The sequence below is a fragment of the Oncorhynchus masou genome, chromosome 12 (genome assembly GCF_036934945.1).
Source record: "Oncorhynchus masou masou isolate Uvic2021 chromosome 12, UVic_Omas_1.1, whole genome shotgun sequence".
Classification (NCBI taxonomy): domain Eukaryota; kingdom Metazoa; phylum Chordata; class Actinopteri; order Salmoniformes; family Salmonidae; genus Oncorhynchus; species Oncorhynchus masou.
The window spans coordinates 23,676,041-23,693,073 of record NC_088223.1 but is presented as its reverse complement, the minus strand read 5'-3'; the positions used below and the strand labels follow the sequence as shown (position 1 = coordinate 23,693,073).

The window sequence follows — 17,033 nt, the reverse complement described above, 5'->3', positions numbered from 1 at the left end:
TGGCCTGACCACAGCACAACCAAAGACATTTCCTTTATGGAAACAATATTTTCAAACCAAAGGAAAGCAGGAAAGCGCCATCTTCCCCATCTTGACACACTAGCTGCCTTGTTTAGTATGGGTCTTTGTCTATAGTCTGCAGAATACAAACATGTGTAGTCATGTTCAGTTTGGCCACAAAAGGCAGTCAATTCAGAGGGGGAGGTAGACTACAGGATGCTGATTGTGGCCTCCTAAATGACTTCATCCGCCAGCCTGCACACTCAGTAAATTGAAACATTATTGTCAAAAGCAGATGCTGGTAACATACTGGTCTTGATGTAAACTGCTAATCACATCACAAAATAGTTTATACCATCATGAAACATGTGAGCACCAAGTAGAATCTTCATCATAAAATATATCTCTGACATCACAAATGAAACACCTTGTGCACTGAAGGTCAAAATGAGGCCATGTCCTCACAAATGATTGTGAATTCTGTCGATTGCTACATCAATATTTAAATATTGATAAATTCCACGCAAAAAAAAAAAAAATCTGTCCACGGCACAATGACAAAATTCAGTTGCAGCACAATTATAATCATTTCAAATCTATTTAATCCATCCATTAATATCTGTTCCTAGTAGATACTAGTAGTCTAATTTTGGTTGTTCATGCTGGATTGATGAATTCCTGTCTGTATGTTCACTCTGAAGCTAACACACCAAATTGTACATGGAGACATGTAGTAAATAGTGAACAAACACTGAGCATAGCTATAAAAGGAGGTGGGGTATTTATTTGACTGAAACTGTGTTGAAATACTCTGGGTCCTCAGTGGCAGTGGGGAGTTTCCTCAGGGCTCCACCCTGGATGGGCACCCTCTCCAGTGCCAGCTCTGTATTGGCCAGGGGCCCTCCTGTCAGATGGGCTGGAGTGCTCTCTACAGTCATCACCCGCCCACAGAATTTCTGAAACACACACATACACAATTGTTTTAAGGCGGTGAGGAAATCAGAGCAACAGATCAAGCATGGAAACAGGGGGCATGGTATATGGCCAATATAGCACGGCTAAGGGCTGTTCTTAAGACAAGATTGCAATGCGGAGTGTCGTAGGTCGTGTTATATTGGCAATATACCACAAATGCCCAAGGTGCCTTATTGCTATTATAAATGGGTTACCAATGTAATTAGAGCAGTAAAAATAAACGTTTTGTCATACCAGTGGTATACCTTTGATATACCACAGCTTTTAGCCAATCAGCATTCAGGGCTTGAAGCACCCAGTTTATAATTATCAATATAGTACAGTACAATATCTGCATCACAATGACTTACTGTAATGTGTAAGCCATGAATCTGTGTAGGATGGAATATAGCTTCCTTATGCTTTGGTTTAGGTCTGGATGAGTGAATAGATCTCTCCTGATGCTCTTTTGTCTCCTGAAATAGAAATTGATAAAGTAATCAATCACAAAGTCTTCCCTACAAATAGCACTTTCAAAGAAATATTAATTGCTTGAGGCGGACATAGGACAACCTTTAAAATCTTGTAGTTTGATGTCTTTGCCACAAAATGCTCCCAAGACTGGGCTGTAAGCTCCTGCTGTTTCCAGTTGGAACTTATCTGTGAAATTAAGAAATAAACAGAATAACTGTCAGACCGTAATTATTTTAGAGCCCTTACAGATTGGGGCCATTTGACCCCAGCTGTTATAATGTCACGGACACGGGCACGCACGCACACCTCTGTATACATGCGTTTCTCCTCACTGACATCCTCCTTGTCCCGTTGCTCCAGCATGCTGCTCTGCTGTGTGATGACTCTCCTGGCTGTGTCCTCTGTCATCTTAGCAATGGTATCCAGGGCCTCTTCGTCAGGGGTGACTGGTCTCACTCCCTCCAGGCTCAACTCTTTGGAGATCTCATCCCACACCTCGCCAACCTATTGAGAAAGCATACCGTTCAAAAAAACTGTTTTTCTTCATGATTTGACATGTTGTTTTTTTCTTCTTCTTGTCTTTGTCAGTTTGACACTGTTCTGACTGATACGGATATCATAACAAGCTTATTTGTGTGTGACTGACCTGTTATAAATGTACATTCTAGGATAGGCTAAGAGAGGACACAAATGTTCACCTTAAAGTCCAGATATCGGGTGACAATGCTTAGGGTGATATAATCTTCTGTTGACAATCCAGGCAGGGCTTCAAAACCTGGAATCAGAAGCATTATTTTACCCAAGGAAACAACTCACAAACACACATTACTGTAAAGCATACATTTGTGTTAATTTCGACATTTCAGGGTGTTGGTATGGCAACTGCTCAGCATCGGACCGTAAGGTGCAACAGAGGGTACTGGGTACATCCAGTACATCACTGGTGCCAAATTTCCTGCCATCCAGGACCTGTATACTAGGCGGTGTCAGAGGAAAGACAAAAAAATGTCAGTGACTCCAGTCACCCAAGTCGTAGACTGTTTATTCTGCTACCGCACGGCAAGTGGTCCTGGAGTGCCAAGTCTAAGACCAAAAGGCTCCTTAATAACCTCTTGGAACTCCCCATCCCGGATCCGGGATCGTGACTAAAGCCTCAGGCTCATTAGCATAACGCAACGTTAACGATTTCTGAAAATCGCAAATAAAATGAAAATAATGCATCTGCTCTATAGCTTAGCCTTTTCTTAACAACACTGTCATCTCAGATTTTCAAAATATGCTTTTGAACCATAGGAATTGACTAATTTGTGTAAGAGTATGCAAAGCTAGCATAGCATTTTGAGTAGCATTTAGCACGCAACATTTTCACAAAAACCAGATAACCAAATAAATAAAATAATTTACCTTTGAAGAGCTTCTGATGTTTTCAATGAGGAGACTCTCAGTTACATACCAAATGCGCAGTTTTTCCTGAAAGCGTCTGTGTGTAGGAGAAATCGTTCCGTTTTCTACATTGCGTCTGGCTACCGAAACGACCCGAAAATTCAGTCACCTACAACGTAAAACTTTTTCCGGATTAACTACATAATATCGACCGAAACATGGCAAACGTTGTTTGGAATCAATCCTCAAGGTGTTTTTTCACATATCTCTTCATTGATATGCAGTTCGTGGAAGCTTGCTTTCCTCTCTGTATCCCATGGAAAAATACTGGCAGCTGAGTTTTGCGCACCAATTTCGGCGCAGGACACCGGGCGGACACCTGGTAAATGTGGTCTCTTATGGTCAATCTTCCAATGATCTGCCTACAAATACGTCACAATGCTGCAGACACCTTGGGGAAACGACAGAAAGGGCAGGCTCATTCCTCTCGCATTCACAGCCATATAAGGAGACAATGGAAAACAGAGCCTCAAAAATTCTGCTCATTTCCTGGATGCCGTCTCATCTTGGTTTTGCCTGAAGCTCACGTTCTAGGGCACGCACAGAAAATATCTTGGTAGTTCTGGACACGTCAGAGTGTTTTCTTTCGAAAGCTATCAATTATATGCATAGTCGAGCATCTTTTTGTGACAAAATATCTTGTTTAAAACGGGAACGTTTTTCATCCAAAAATGAAATAGCGCCCCCAGAGCATCAACAGGTTAACAGCTTCTACCCCCAAGCCATAAGACTGCTGAACAATTAATCAAATGGCCACCGGACTATTTACATTGACAACCCCCTCTCTCCAAAGCGAAGCGGATCCTGTGTTCTGTCTTTCAACCAGGACAACGGAATGGATCCCAGCCGGCGACCCAAAAAAACGACTTCGTAAAAGAGGGAAACGAGGCGGTCTTCTGGTCAGACTACGGAGACGGGCACATCGTGCCCCACTTCCTAGCATTCTTCTCGCCAATGTCCAGTCTCTTGACAACAAGGTTGATGAAATCCGAGCAAGGGTAGCATTCCAGAGGGACATCAGAGACTGTAACGTTCTTTGCTTCATGGAAACATGGCTCACTGGAGAGACGCTCTCGGATGCGGTGCAGCCAGCGGGTTTCTCCACACATCGCGCCGACAGAAACAAACACCTTTCTGGTAAGAAGAGGGGCGGGGGCGTATGCCTTATGGCTAACAAGACGTGGTGTGATCACAGAAACAAACAGGAACTCAAATCCTTCTGTTCACCTGATTTAGAATTCCTCACAATCAAATGTAGACCGCATTATCTACCAAGAGAATTCTCTTCGATTATAATCACAGCCGTATATATTCCCCCCCCAAGCAGACACATCGATGGCTCTGAACAAACTTTATTTGACTCTTTGCAAACTGGAATCCATACATCCTGAGGCTGCATTCATTGTTGCTGGGGATTTTAACAAGGCTAATCTGAAAACAAGACTCCCTAAAATGTATCAGCATATCGATTGCGCCACCAGGGCTGGCAAAACCTTGGATCACTGTTATTCTAACTTCCGCGACGCATATAAGGCCCTGCCCCGCCCCCCTTTCGGAAAAGCTGACCACGACTCCATTTTGCTGATCCCTGCCTACAGACAGAAACTAAAACAAGAAGCTCCCACGCTGAGGTCTGTCCAACGCTGGTCCGACCAAGCTGATTCCACACTCCAAGACTGCTTCCATCACGTGGACTGGGACATGTTTCGTATTGCGTCAGGCAACAACATTGACGAATACGCTGATTCGGTGTGCGACTTCATTAGAACGTGCGTTGAAGATGTCGTTCCCATAGCAACAATTAAAACATTCCCTAACCAGAAACCGTGGATTGATGGCAGGATTCGCGTGAAACTGAAAGCGCGAACCACTGCTTTTAATCAGAGCAAGGTGACTGGTAACATGACCGAATACAAACAGTGCAGCTATTCCCTCCGTAAGGCTATCAAACAAGCTAAGCGTCAGTATAGAGACAAAGTAGAATCTCAATTCAACGGCTCAGACACAAGAGGTATGTGGCAGGGTCTACAGTCAATCACGGACTACAAGATGAAATCCAGCTCAGTCACGGACCAGGATGTCTTGCTCCCAGGCAGACTAAATAACTTTTTTGACCGCTTTGAGGACAATACAGTGCCACTGACACGGCCTGCAACGGAAACATGCGGTCTCTCCTTCACTGCAGCCGAGGTGAGTAAAACATTTAAACGTGTTAACCCTCACAAGGCTGCAGGCCCAGACGGCATCCCCAGCCGCGCCCTCAGAGCATGCGCAGACCAGCTGGCTGGTGTGTTTACGGACATATTCAATCAATCCCTATACCAGTCTGCTGTTCCCACATGCTTCAAGAGGGCCACCATTGTTCCTGTTCCCAAGAAAGCTAAGGTAACTGAGCTAAACGACTACCGCCCCGTAGCACTCACTTCCGTCATCATGAAGTGCTTTGAGAGACTAGTCAAGGACCATATCACCTCCACCCTACCTGACACCCTAGACCCACTCCAATTTGCTTACCACCCAAATAGGTCCACAGACGACGCAATCTCAACCACACTGCACACTGCCCTAACCCATCTAGACAAGAGGAATACCTATGTGAGAATGCTGTTCATCGACTACAGCTCGGCATTTAACACCATAGTACCCTCCAAGCTCGTCATCAAGCTCGAGACCCTGGGTCTCGACCCCGCCCTGTGCAACTGGATACTGGACTTCCTGACGGGCCGCCCCCAGGTGGTGAGGGTAGGCAACAACATCTCCCCCCCCGCTGATCCTCAACACTGGGGCCCCACAAGGGTGCGTTCTGAGCCCTCTCCTGTACTGCGCGGCAACGCACGCTTCCAACTCAATCATCAAGTTTGCGGACGACACAACAGTGGTAGGCTTGATTACCAACAACGACGAGACGGCCTACAGGGAGGAGGTGAGGGCCCTCGGAGTGTGGTGTCAGGACAATAACCTCACACTCAACGTCAACAAATCTAAGGAGATGATTGTGGACTTCAGGAAACAGCAGAGGGAACACCCCCCTATCCACATCGATGGAACAGTAGTGGAGAGGGTAGTAAGTTTTAAGTTCCTCGGCATACACATCACAGACAAACTAAATTGGTCCACTCACACAGACAGCATCGTGAAGAAGGCGCAGTAGCGCCTCTTCAACCTCAGGAGGCTGAAGAAATTCGGCTTGTCACCAAAAACACTCACAAACTTCTACAGATGCACAATCGAGAGCATCCTGGCGGGCTGTATCACCGCCTGGTACAGCAACTGCTCCGCCCACAACCGTAAGGCTCTCCAGAGGGTAGTGAGGTCTGCACAACGTATCACCGGGGGCAAACTACCTGCCCTCCAGGACACCTACAGCACCCGATGTTACAGGAAGGCCATTAAGATCATCAAGGACAACACCCACCCGAGCCACTGCCTGTTCACCCCGCTATCATCCAGAAGGCGAGGTCATTACAGGTGCATCAAAGCTGGGACCGAGAGACTGAAAAACAGCTTCTATCTCAAGGCCATCAGACTGTTAAACAGCAACCACTAACATTGAGTGGCTGCTGCCAACACACTGACTCAACTCCAGCCACTTCAATAATGGGAATTGATGGGAAAGGATGTAAAATATATCACTAGCCACTTTAAACAATGCTACCTAATATAATGTTTACATACCCTACATTATTCATCTCATATGTATACGTATATACTGTACTCTATCATCGACTGCATCCTTATGTAATACATGTATCACTAGCCACTTTAACTATGCCACTTTGTTTACATACTCATCTCATTTGTATATACTGTACTCGATACCATCTACTGTATCTTGCCTATGCTGCTCTGCACCATCACTCATTCATATCTTTATGTACATATTCTTTATCCCCTTACACTGTGTATAAGATATTAGTTTTGGAATTGTTAGTTAGATTACTTGTTGGTTATTACTGCATTGTCGGAACTGGAAGCACAAGCATTTCGCTACACTCGCATTAACATCTGCTAACCATGTGTATGTGACAAATAAAATTTGATTTATTTGATTTGATTTATTTTGTACACTGCTGCTATTCACTATGTATTATCTATGCACACCCCTCACCCCTACCTACATGTACAAATTACTAACCTGTACCCCCGCATACTGACTCAATAACCCCTGTATATAGCCTCATTATTGTTATTTTATTGTGTTACTTTTTATTATTTTTTACTTTAGTTTATTTGGTAAATATTTTCTTAATTAACTCTTCTAGAACTGCACTGTTGGTTAACGGCTTTTAAGTAAGCATTTCACGGTAAGGTCTACACATGTTGTATTCGGAAACATGTGACAAATTAAGTTTGCTTTGATTTAATCCGTCCCTTGAAAATAGTAGTCAATTGTCCAATTTACCAAGTTTACAGAAGACAGAGTAGATCTTGGAGCGAAGGTTCTCAGACACATCCATCACTGCAGCACTAGGCTTGTTAGCAGGCAGTGATACCTGGGAATCATCCTCCTCTTGGTAATAACACAGAATAGGCTTCTTGGGATCTAGCCATAAAACAGAAAAAAAATAAGAAAAAGTTCTAGCTTTAGTAGTTTTAGTAGTAGGATGTTACTGTAGCTCCATTATGAGGAGGCAACATTTACTGTATTATTCAAAGAGTATTGACCTCACTGCATAGAATTTCAATGTCCTTGTGTGATTGTTAACAGCAGTAATCTCACTTAATTTGAATGATACCATGGACCCACCTGAGATCCTACCATAGAGGTCTCTGCTCACCCCCAGCTCTGCCTCTTCCTGCCTCCAGAGCTGTAAGAGTAGCCCCGGGGTGGTCAGGCTCTTTTGCCCTCGCCAGGCCAGGATGTGAGACATTGTCTTGGGGTTGTCACACAGCTCCAGCAGGGTTCCAAGGACCACGTTCTGCATGTTCCTAGGGCTCGACTGCAGGTAAGATGGGTTCAGAAATTCAACATGGTGCAAAAGAAAAAGTACTGCTTGAGCTACACCTAAGGATGCCACACCAGATAGTGTACTTACATGAAGCAAGTCAAGCAGAAGGAAAATGCCTTCTTTTTCCAAAAACACATCTTCTGTGGTGTAGCATCCAACGATACAGGACCTACAGTAAAACAACAGCCCACAAATGAGAACATACAGTACAAGAGTCACAGATGGAAGAAGTAAACTGATGTATTGGTAAGTGAACTGACCAGACACAATCCACCGTGGAGAGGATGAGTTTGTTGTGTCCCAGGCCACTGTAGAACTTCTCAGTGCTCATCTTGAGGAAATGCACTGTCATCTCAACTCCCTCCGATCCAAACAATTCCTGAGGCATATAATAGCATGGAGTTAAACCCATTTTAGTCTCCATTTAAATTAAATGAAAGCGAAAACATTGTAGTGCATTGAAGCTTTTTAACTGCGGTTACGAGGGTGAGTAACACAATTCTCCAATATCCTCTTTGAAGATGTTGTATTTCTATATATTAGGGATCCCCATTACCTGCTGCCAAGGCAGCAGCTATTCTTCCTGGGGTCCAAACACACTAAGGCACTTACATTACGTATAAAACAAAAGATAAAACAATATATCATATAACATTATTACACCACTACATATCTATAATACAAAATGTATAATACCACCATACAACAATATTACAATGTATGTGTGTGTAGAGTGCGTGTGCTAGCGCTTGTGCACATATGCGTGTGTCTGTACAATTTCTGTGTGTCTCTTTACAGTCCCCGCTGTAATCAAGGTTCTTGACCTTAGTTTTACCTTTCTGTGTGGATTGTTCTCGCAGAGTGCTGACAGGATCAGCTGAATGTCAGCCTTGATCTCCAAGGTAATAACGTCCTCCTCCTTAGGACTCCCCTCCATCTGCATAATTATCACTGGGAAAGTTGTGCTCAATATTATGGAAAAACACAGATACTTTGTAAAGCTTGCATTTGGAATCAAAATCTAAATATCCATAATAGCTGTAATATTCCAAAAGGGGAGGTACCGCCTGTCATTACCAAGCAGCTGGCTGATGGCTCCTTGATCAAAAAGGTCCTGGTTGATTGCTTCGTTGCCTAGAGACGCCATGGATCTCAGCAGCCTCACACAGTAACGCATCTGAGCCTTCTTACTGCCCCTCCCTCCAGTGCCATGGAAACTATGGCCCTGTCCAAAGTAGGCATCTGTTGGGCATAAACAATGATGTGATACAAACAATAATTGCAGATCAAACTATGTGACCAATTTCAAGTTCCATTAAATTCATAGCTAAGTCATCATAAGTGGCCAAACAAATGTGAGGTACCAATCTCTGAATTACTCCCACCATACAAGCCAATATATGAAATTAAGAACATTGCTTTGGAGAAGTCCATCTGCAACTAACGTTGTCTACACACCACTACATCTGTTCAACTCCTGTCCAAGTTCGTGGTAAGTTCCCAGGGTGCCCCCTCTCCTCACCTCGCTCAGTGCACCACTCCAGCAGCAGCAGAAGGCAGGTGTTTCCCTGGCAGATCATATAGTCATCCAGCATCAGTGGAGCCACGGTGGCCAGAGTGGCCAGAGCCTGCAGTTGCAGCTCCTCCTGCTGGACAGGGGTCCAGTTGTGTGGCCCTGACTGGCCTTCAGGAGGAGCAGCAGTGGGCTTCACTAGGTGGAGCAGGGCCAGGACAACATGGCCCTCTTTGAACAGCTGGTAGACACAAACATCATGTATGAAGTTACAGTTTATAACACATCAGAAAGTATTAATAATTTGTATGTACTCTGGAATGTTTTTCAGACCATCAATGGCACACTAACATTAAATAATGCAGCTAATCGATCGTTCACATTACGGAAGTAAAATACTCATTCACCTGCAGAGCAGATAAGTCTTTTGACATGACAACAACCAGATTTAGTAGCAACCTTTTCATCTCAAAATCTTCATTGTTATAGGATAGCTTGAGGTTGCGGACCAACGGGTTGTGACTCTTGACTTGGACACAAAGAAAAATAATATCAAAATAGTTAATGACCATTCAACTTCATTTGGAAGATAACATGTAACAGATTTACTTTATAATGCATCAAACATTATCACTACTTACAAACACATCATTCATATATATGAGGCAAAAAAGAGGCTTACGTTCTGGAAATGTAACAAAAAGAATGAGCTGCTTGGCAAATAAACTCTCCTGTAAATGAGGACAACCACTGATGAGGAGACAAACAAATATCAATAACATGTGATGCTTGAAGTGTGGTATGATTATTGACAATTGATGACATTCCTGTGATTTACTTCCTGCTTTGATTTAGTAATACAATTTGCTTACAATGAGTGGAGATTTGGGGTTTTCAGCTATGAGAGTTGTGATCACCAGTAGATCATTCCTGAGTTGGAAGTCGTAATGTCGAAAGCCATTCAGCAGCTGGTGCAAAAATGCCTCTTTCAGAGCCCTATGTTTGAGACGATAATAATCATTAGTACTTCATTTCCCTTCACATATTACACAGTTAATTTGTAATGGTTGTAAACACTTTTTATTGCACTCACTCATGCAGAATGTGAATGAGCTCTTAAAAAATGTAGGTAAAATTCACATACATAATACAGTCCATGTTGCTCAATTGAGCTGTAACCTCCTCTTTGCAACCTCTCTCCAGCAAGTTCCATAGGATCTCCGAGGAGCGGAACAGGACTTGCCCTGAAGGGTCTGGCTCATTCATATGGAAACAGATCTGCTGTGCCCCCTGTGCCTTTAATATTAGGCTACAGTTCACATCTGTGTACAAAACATACATGTGACTGTATGAGGTGGAATAAATAGAGAATGACTCCTTGACATTGACAGAGGTAAACTGTAAGTTACTGCTATGATTGGTCCTTCTTTAAAGAGCTACATTATCTCAAGAGCTACTTTCTCTGATGAAGGGCTCCAATCCAAATTAGTGCACTATAAAGGGAAATAGGGTCCCACACAACCAATGTTCTGACTTTCTCTAGGTCTGGGATTTCTGAGACTATGCCAGTTGGGAAACATACAGAAACTAATTCATACAGAAACTAATTCACCAGTCCTTTATAGCAATTCATGTTTGAATTGTTATTTACCAGATGAGCTGGAGAGCATCTGAAGAGTCTGTAGGACCTGGAGCTTGACTGCAGGCTGGTTCTCCAGGAGGGCCATGGACAGGACCAGAGTCTCAGCCAGCCCACTCTGCTCCAACAGCTGCACCCTGTAGCCTAGGCTGGTAGGATGGAGTCCTACAGAAAATAGGATATTACAACAGAAGATAATAAGCATATTTCTGTGAAGTGGTACACCATTTCAGACAGGTGAATATCTTACAACGAACACAACCTCAATATCATTTAAAATGGCTCACTCATTGACTGTTTAGAGAATCTGTGAGAGGCAACAGCTGGCTTTGAGGCAGCTGCAGGCTTTGAAAGACTGTCCATACCATCCACACTGTGTTTTGATGTCACAGAGCTGTACACGGATATAATAGAGTGGCAGATTTGGTTCCTCACTTCAGCGTTTGGCACCCTCATAAGGAACCCTGCAAACATAAAATAAATTGGTATCACTTTTGGATGACCATAGATGCTTGTATGAGCACAGCAGTACTGCATGCGTTACGTACCCATCTGAGAGAATGATTCTTTGACAGTCTGTGCGTAGGTCACTTCATCAGAGGTCTTCTCCTTTAGAAAAGGAAGCCTAAGTAATACAAGTTATAGTCTGTAAGCTTGTATTTGGTTTGAATAAGGAAGAACAACCAATTAAACAAGCAACAACAACTTACCGACAAATTTTCAGTAAGTCACATAGCACTGAAGTATATTCAGGATGATCGTTGGACTTCTCAGCACAGATATATAAAATCTTAAAAACATCTGCCAGCTCTTTCAAAAGCTTGAAAATGTAATTTTAAGGACAAATAAACACGTGAAGAAGTAGCCTAACTATGGAAATAATGGTGTCTAAAAATACCCCATGGAGACATACAATATCTCAAGTATAATTATTTCTGGGCAATAAAAATGCTGAACCCCAAAATAATTAGCTGGTAATTGGGATCTAGGGGATTCAATGTGTCTACATTTGGTACTCGGAGGACATGGCACTGCCTAACAACATAGGCTTATCTATTTCCAAAACATCATTAGGGGATATGAGTCAGAAGAGTTTACACCCTGGAACAATTAGTTCTGAACAAGAAAATAATCAATCAGCCCAATGAAATCAAGAAAAAGTCAGTTAAGAAGGATACAAAGCCTTTTTGACATCTCTTCACTACTTTCTTCAAAGCAAAAATCTGTCTCTCTTTCAAAGTAGCCTGAAGCAGAGATAGAAATGTTTGATTAACATTTGGCATTTCCATTGAATTAATAGCTTAGTTTATGATTTTGTTACTAACCTAGTAATAGTTTAATGATTATGTTGACAAATATTTTCCACTTACTGCTAAAGGATCCTCAAGAAAATGTATCACACGACTGAGTTCAATAGGTTTAGTGAGTACCTGAAAAAGCACATGAATGCATTTGATAAATTCACATGAATCCAGATTCCTAAGACAAAGTGAACCTTTATTTGAAATGCATGACAAAGTAGTTTAAAACATGTCAAAGTAGAAAAATATAAACAACTCACCTCCTGTTTCCCTTGATCGTTGTCTTTTGCTATATGTTTGATAACTGGGATCGCATGTTTTCTTCGATGCACTTTGGCTTTCGATCCAGTTGAAGTTGTCAAATAACTTTTAGTCATTGCAGCCTCCGATGCAAGCATTGCAAACGCGTTTGTGCAAAAAAATACCTGCTTTACAGAGTTCCGCGTGTACAACTGAAATGTTTCAGTTAGTTGACATAACAAATATTACAAATACATGGAAGAAAATAACTATAGTCGATGCCTCACAAAAACACCGACTTCTGTGTTGGCCTCAGACCTCCCTATGTGCGCTTGTATCCGTTACTATGGTTATCTCCCTACGACCACAAACAGAAAATACCACATCTCGAAACGCCTACTTTCCCCGTTCTGACACACCGGAAGTGAGTTTTTGGTGACAGCATTCGCCATTATTTCAGACAGAATAACGACAACAAAGGCAGATTGATAACAATTAATTCTTACAATCGTCTCAAACAAATTAATAAACTCTGAATCAGAAAAAGAGCACAGTCTGCCATGCTGACAGTTGCAGGTTAGTGCGTATATATCCAAATTGCACGCATCTGTTAGTTGTGGACAGCTCATTAATGATCAATTGGTCAGCAGGTTAGCTTCATGTTGGCAATCTCTATTACAATAATTAAATATGTTTTATAACTAAACCTCATTGTTCTATCAGTGCTATAATGTCCCCGTGTTTTCATATTAAAGCCGATAGTAGCCGCTAGATCTGCACTATCATCTAGGATTGATGTGCCCAGCCGGTAATACCAAAGATTTGTATAACTCAACCAATATTGACCATAGCCTGTCGTTTCCAATGGGAACAAATTAGTCATAATGGGCAGAGCCAAGCACGAGCTAGCGAGATCCTATTTAAAAAACATAATCATTAAACTATTACTAGGTTAGTAACAAAATCATCTGCATATTGCCATTAGGGAACGCCTCCTTTGTGAAGTGCTCTTGTGCAATAACTCAATTCGCCTTTGCACTCGTTCTAAACAGCGCGTATTTTATTGTATTTTGCAAAGGGTAAAGTCGACAACTTAATCCACTCTGTTCATAACAGATTATATTGAGATCAAATGTTTAATCGATGAGAAAATGTGCAGAATCTCGGCCAAAATCCATCTCGTTCCATCTACTTCCACTGCAAGCCAGTGAGCAGCTTCTTCTTCTACTTCTATGGTATAATGGCGTAACAATCAAATGTACCGTCGGCCACCAACTGTGCGGGTGGGTAATAAGGATCCGTCCGCAAAAATAAAACATTTGGGTAAAAATAAAAAATAAAACTAACTACCCAAAAAAATGAAAACCAAAACAAAATGAACCTGCTTTTCTGTAAAAAAAACAAAACGTTTTTTAATCAGGTCCCAACACAGGTTCAGAAGCCTCCTGTGAGGGCGGGACATTTCCTAGCAACAAAAGTCCTTGGGAGTGTTTCTGCCATGAAGTCCTGGAACCCAAAAACTTCTCAGTTGCAGATATAATGATATCCACGCTATTTGACTTCTTAGACACTTGTGCTGTACAATTGATCACTGTGGCTATAAATGTCACAAAAATCCACCTTCTTCACAATGAGTGTATCCAGATCACCCGATTGACTTAAAACACTAGCAACTGATTGCCAGGACTACCTGGCATGATGACTCCTTGCTGTCCCCAGTCCACCTGGCCGTGCTGCTGCTCCAGTGTCAACTGTTCTGCCTGCGGCTATGGAACCCTGACCTGTTCACCGAACGTGCTACCTGTCCCAGACCTGCTGTTTTCAACTCTCTAGAGACAGCAGGAGCGGTAGAGATACTCTTAATGATCGGCTATGAAAAGGCAACTGACATTTACTCCTGAGGCGCTAACTTGCTGCACCCTCGACAACTACTGTGATGATTATTTTACCATGCTGGTCATTTATGAACATTTGAACATCTTGGCCATGTTCTGTTATAATCTCCACCCGACACAGCCAGAAGAGGACTGGCCACCCCTCATAGCCTGGTTCCTCTCTAGGTTTCGGCCTTTCTAGGGAGTTTTTCCTATCCACCGTGCTTCTACACCTGCATTGTTTGCTGTTTGGGGTTTTAGGCTGGATTTCTGTTCAGCACATTGCTGAACATTGCACGTTCCCATACCGCTTTTAGGACGAGAAGATCCAAGGTGCAGACTACTTTGGCCACAAAGATGTTGCTGGTCAGTGCATTAAGGTCCTGTGTGAAGTCTTCAAGGAGCAGGTAATGGAATAACCCTCTACTAGGAAGAGAATATTGCGCAGATGACATTAATACACAGTTTACATTACCAAACAAATTACGTTAGGTACTACACTGATTAAACTAGTTACTACACATTACAACACAGAGGACATTACGACACAGATGACATTACACACATTACGTTAGTTACTACACAGATTAAATTAGTTACTACACATTACAACACAGAGGACATTACTACACAGATGACATTACACACATTACGTTAGTTACTACACAGATTAAATTAGTTACTACACATTACAACACAGGACATTACTACAAAGATGACATTACACACATTACGTTAGTTACTACACAGATTAAATTAGTTACTACACATTACATTACTACACAGAGGACATTACTACACAGAGGACATTAATACACAGAGGACATTAATACACAGATTATACTACTATATTACATTGCTCCACATATTACATTACTACACATTAGATTTTCAAGATATTCAAGGTCTCCCTTTTAAAAGAGGTCTCCTATCCTCAATGGGACTTCCTGGATAACTAAAGGTTAAAGCTGCAATATGTAACTTTTTTTGTATTATCTTGTACCTTATCCTCATTACTTTTCCATTGTCTTGGCCAGGAGTTCCTAGAGAAAGTGAAGTACTTTGTGATGTGGTAGAGCAGACATGTGGTCTCAGATGTCATACGTCTTTGTGAAGCAGTATAGGAGGAGGCCTATGACATCATCGCTGAAGATGTCCAAGGAAAAGTGTTCTTTGCTGGGGAGGTAAGATCCATTTTATCATTCTACCCCAATGTATCACACTACAGGGCTCATATTCAAAAAGTGTCAGAGTAGAATTGATCATCTAGGATCAGGTTCCACCAGTCCATGTAATCTTATTCAGTCTATGTAATCTTATTCTAAAAGGCACAACCTATCCTCGATCAGTACTCCTACTCTTGAGACACTTCATGGATATAGGCCCAGGTCTTCACACCAAAGATAATATCCATGAGAGTAGATTTTCAATGCTTTTCATTATTTGTGTCTTTCTCTCTCCAGGAAACCAACAGAAACATTCCTATTTGAGTGGCGTCCGTGAAGCAAGTAAAATCGCCTTACCTGTGAGCAGTCAGTCACACAATACCAGCATGACTCAGTCGTACAGAGCAACGCTTCAGTTCCTCACTCAACTGAGTCACAATGCTTTTAAGTGGTGTTTTCAACCAGTGTGTACTGTACCTCGTGTGTGAGCAGAGATGACCAATGCTGTTTGTAACGAGGCAATGTTATGGACATTGAATCAATGTGGAAAACTGATTGGATTTGCACAAATTAACATAAGGGAATTTCATAATTTTCTTACCCAGCTTTTAACCTAAATGTAATGACATTACGAAATGTTTTGTTGATTTCACGTTAGTTGACAACTAGACATGGAACTGACGTCTGTGCCCAGTGGGACACCTCGTGTTGGTTTAGTTGGAGATCACTGTAATAAGAAATTAAAAGATTGGCAGCGCAAGTATGCTTCTAAACAATTAATTTTGATGCACAAATGGACATACAGTATTTCTGTTATATGTGGATTGTTTATCAATAACTATTTAGTGAGGTGCATGCCAATGTCGTGCACACATCATCAATAGCTTTCAAAGTTCCAATGTGTTGGTACAATGAGCGCTTAACTGTTGAAGTAATAAAAGTTGATAACTTAAATGGATAAATGAGTACTTTAGCAGTAGCACTTTTGTGTTTTATAATGATGAATTAATTATAATTTCTGTTTTCAGAACAAAACTGGGCCTGAATATACTTTAAATTACCAATATAGAACTGCCAAAGGGGAATGAGTTGCAATCTACTGCAGAGATGGCCTGCAAAGTTCTGTCATACTTTCCAGGTCGATGCCCAAACAGTTGAAGCTTCTAATTTTAAAAATGAATCTCTCCAGAAATAAGTCTCTCCCTGTTGCCGCCTTTTATAGACCCCCCCTCAGCTCCCAGCTGTGACCTGGACACCATATGTGAATTGATTGCCCCCGGTCTATCTTCAGAGTTTGTTCTGTTGGGTGACCTAAACTGGGATATGCTTAACATCTCGGCCGTCCTACAATCTAAACTAGATGCCCTCAATCTCAAACAAATTATCAAGGAACCCGCCAGGTACAACCCTAAATCCGTAAACATGGGCAACCTCATAGATATTATCCTGACCAACTTGGCCTTCAAATACACCTCTGCTG

At 42.0% G+C, this 17,033-nt stretch overlaps 1 protein-coding gene and 1 long non-coding RNA gene across 4 annotated transcripts; one reads left to right on the top strand and one right to left on the bottom strand.

The window, feature by feature from the left end:
* On the bottom strand, positions 1-13,044 carry LOC135549706 (cilia- and flagella-associated protein 69-like). Of its 2 annotated transcripts, none has more exons than XM_064979932.1 (23): positions 12,534-13,044; positions 12,343-12,402; positions 12,151-12,216; positions 11,683-11,792; positions 11,521-11,597; positions 11,260-11,436; positions 10,985-11,137; positions 10,478-10,655; positions 10,206-10,329; positions 10,016-10,064; positions 9,741-9,862; positions 9,343-9,574; positions 8,898-9,062; positions 8,656-8,771; positions 8,081-8,199; positions 7,908-7,989; positions 7,619-7,811; positions 7,274-7,414; positions 2,127-2,203; positions 1,735-1,932; positions 1,528-1,614; positions 1,326-1,430; positions 1-956 (listed from the first exon to the last, which is right to left on the bottom strand). In XM_064979932.1, exons 1-23 carry the CDS (start codon positions 12,669-12,671, stop codon positions 783-785), a joined length of 2,943 nt encoding a protein of 980 aa, XP_064836004.1. In that variant the 5' UTR covers positions 12,672-13,044; the 3' UTR covers positions 1-782. The 2 variants fall into 2 exon arrangements, with proteins under 2 accessions (XP_064836004.1, XP_064836005.1); XM_064979933.1 differs by having other exon boundaries at positions 11,338-11,436; positions 12,534-13,043.
* A 10-nt stretch (positions 13,045-13,054) lies between these two features.
* On the top strand, positions 13,055-16,329 carry LOC135549707 (uncharacterized). 2 transcript variants are annotated; one of them, XR_010457007.1, is made up of 3 exons: positions 13,055-14,794; positions 15,425-15,571; positions 15,851-16,329. It is a non-coding gene; the product is annotated as an uncharacterized LOC135549707 (long non-coding RNA). The 2 variants fall into 2 exon arrangements; XR_010457006.1 differs by having other exon boundaries at positions 13,055-15,571.
* The last annotated feature ends 704 nt before the right edge of the window (positions 16,330-17,033 follow it).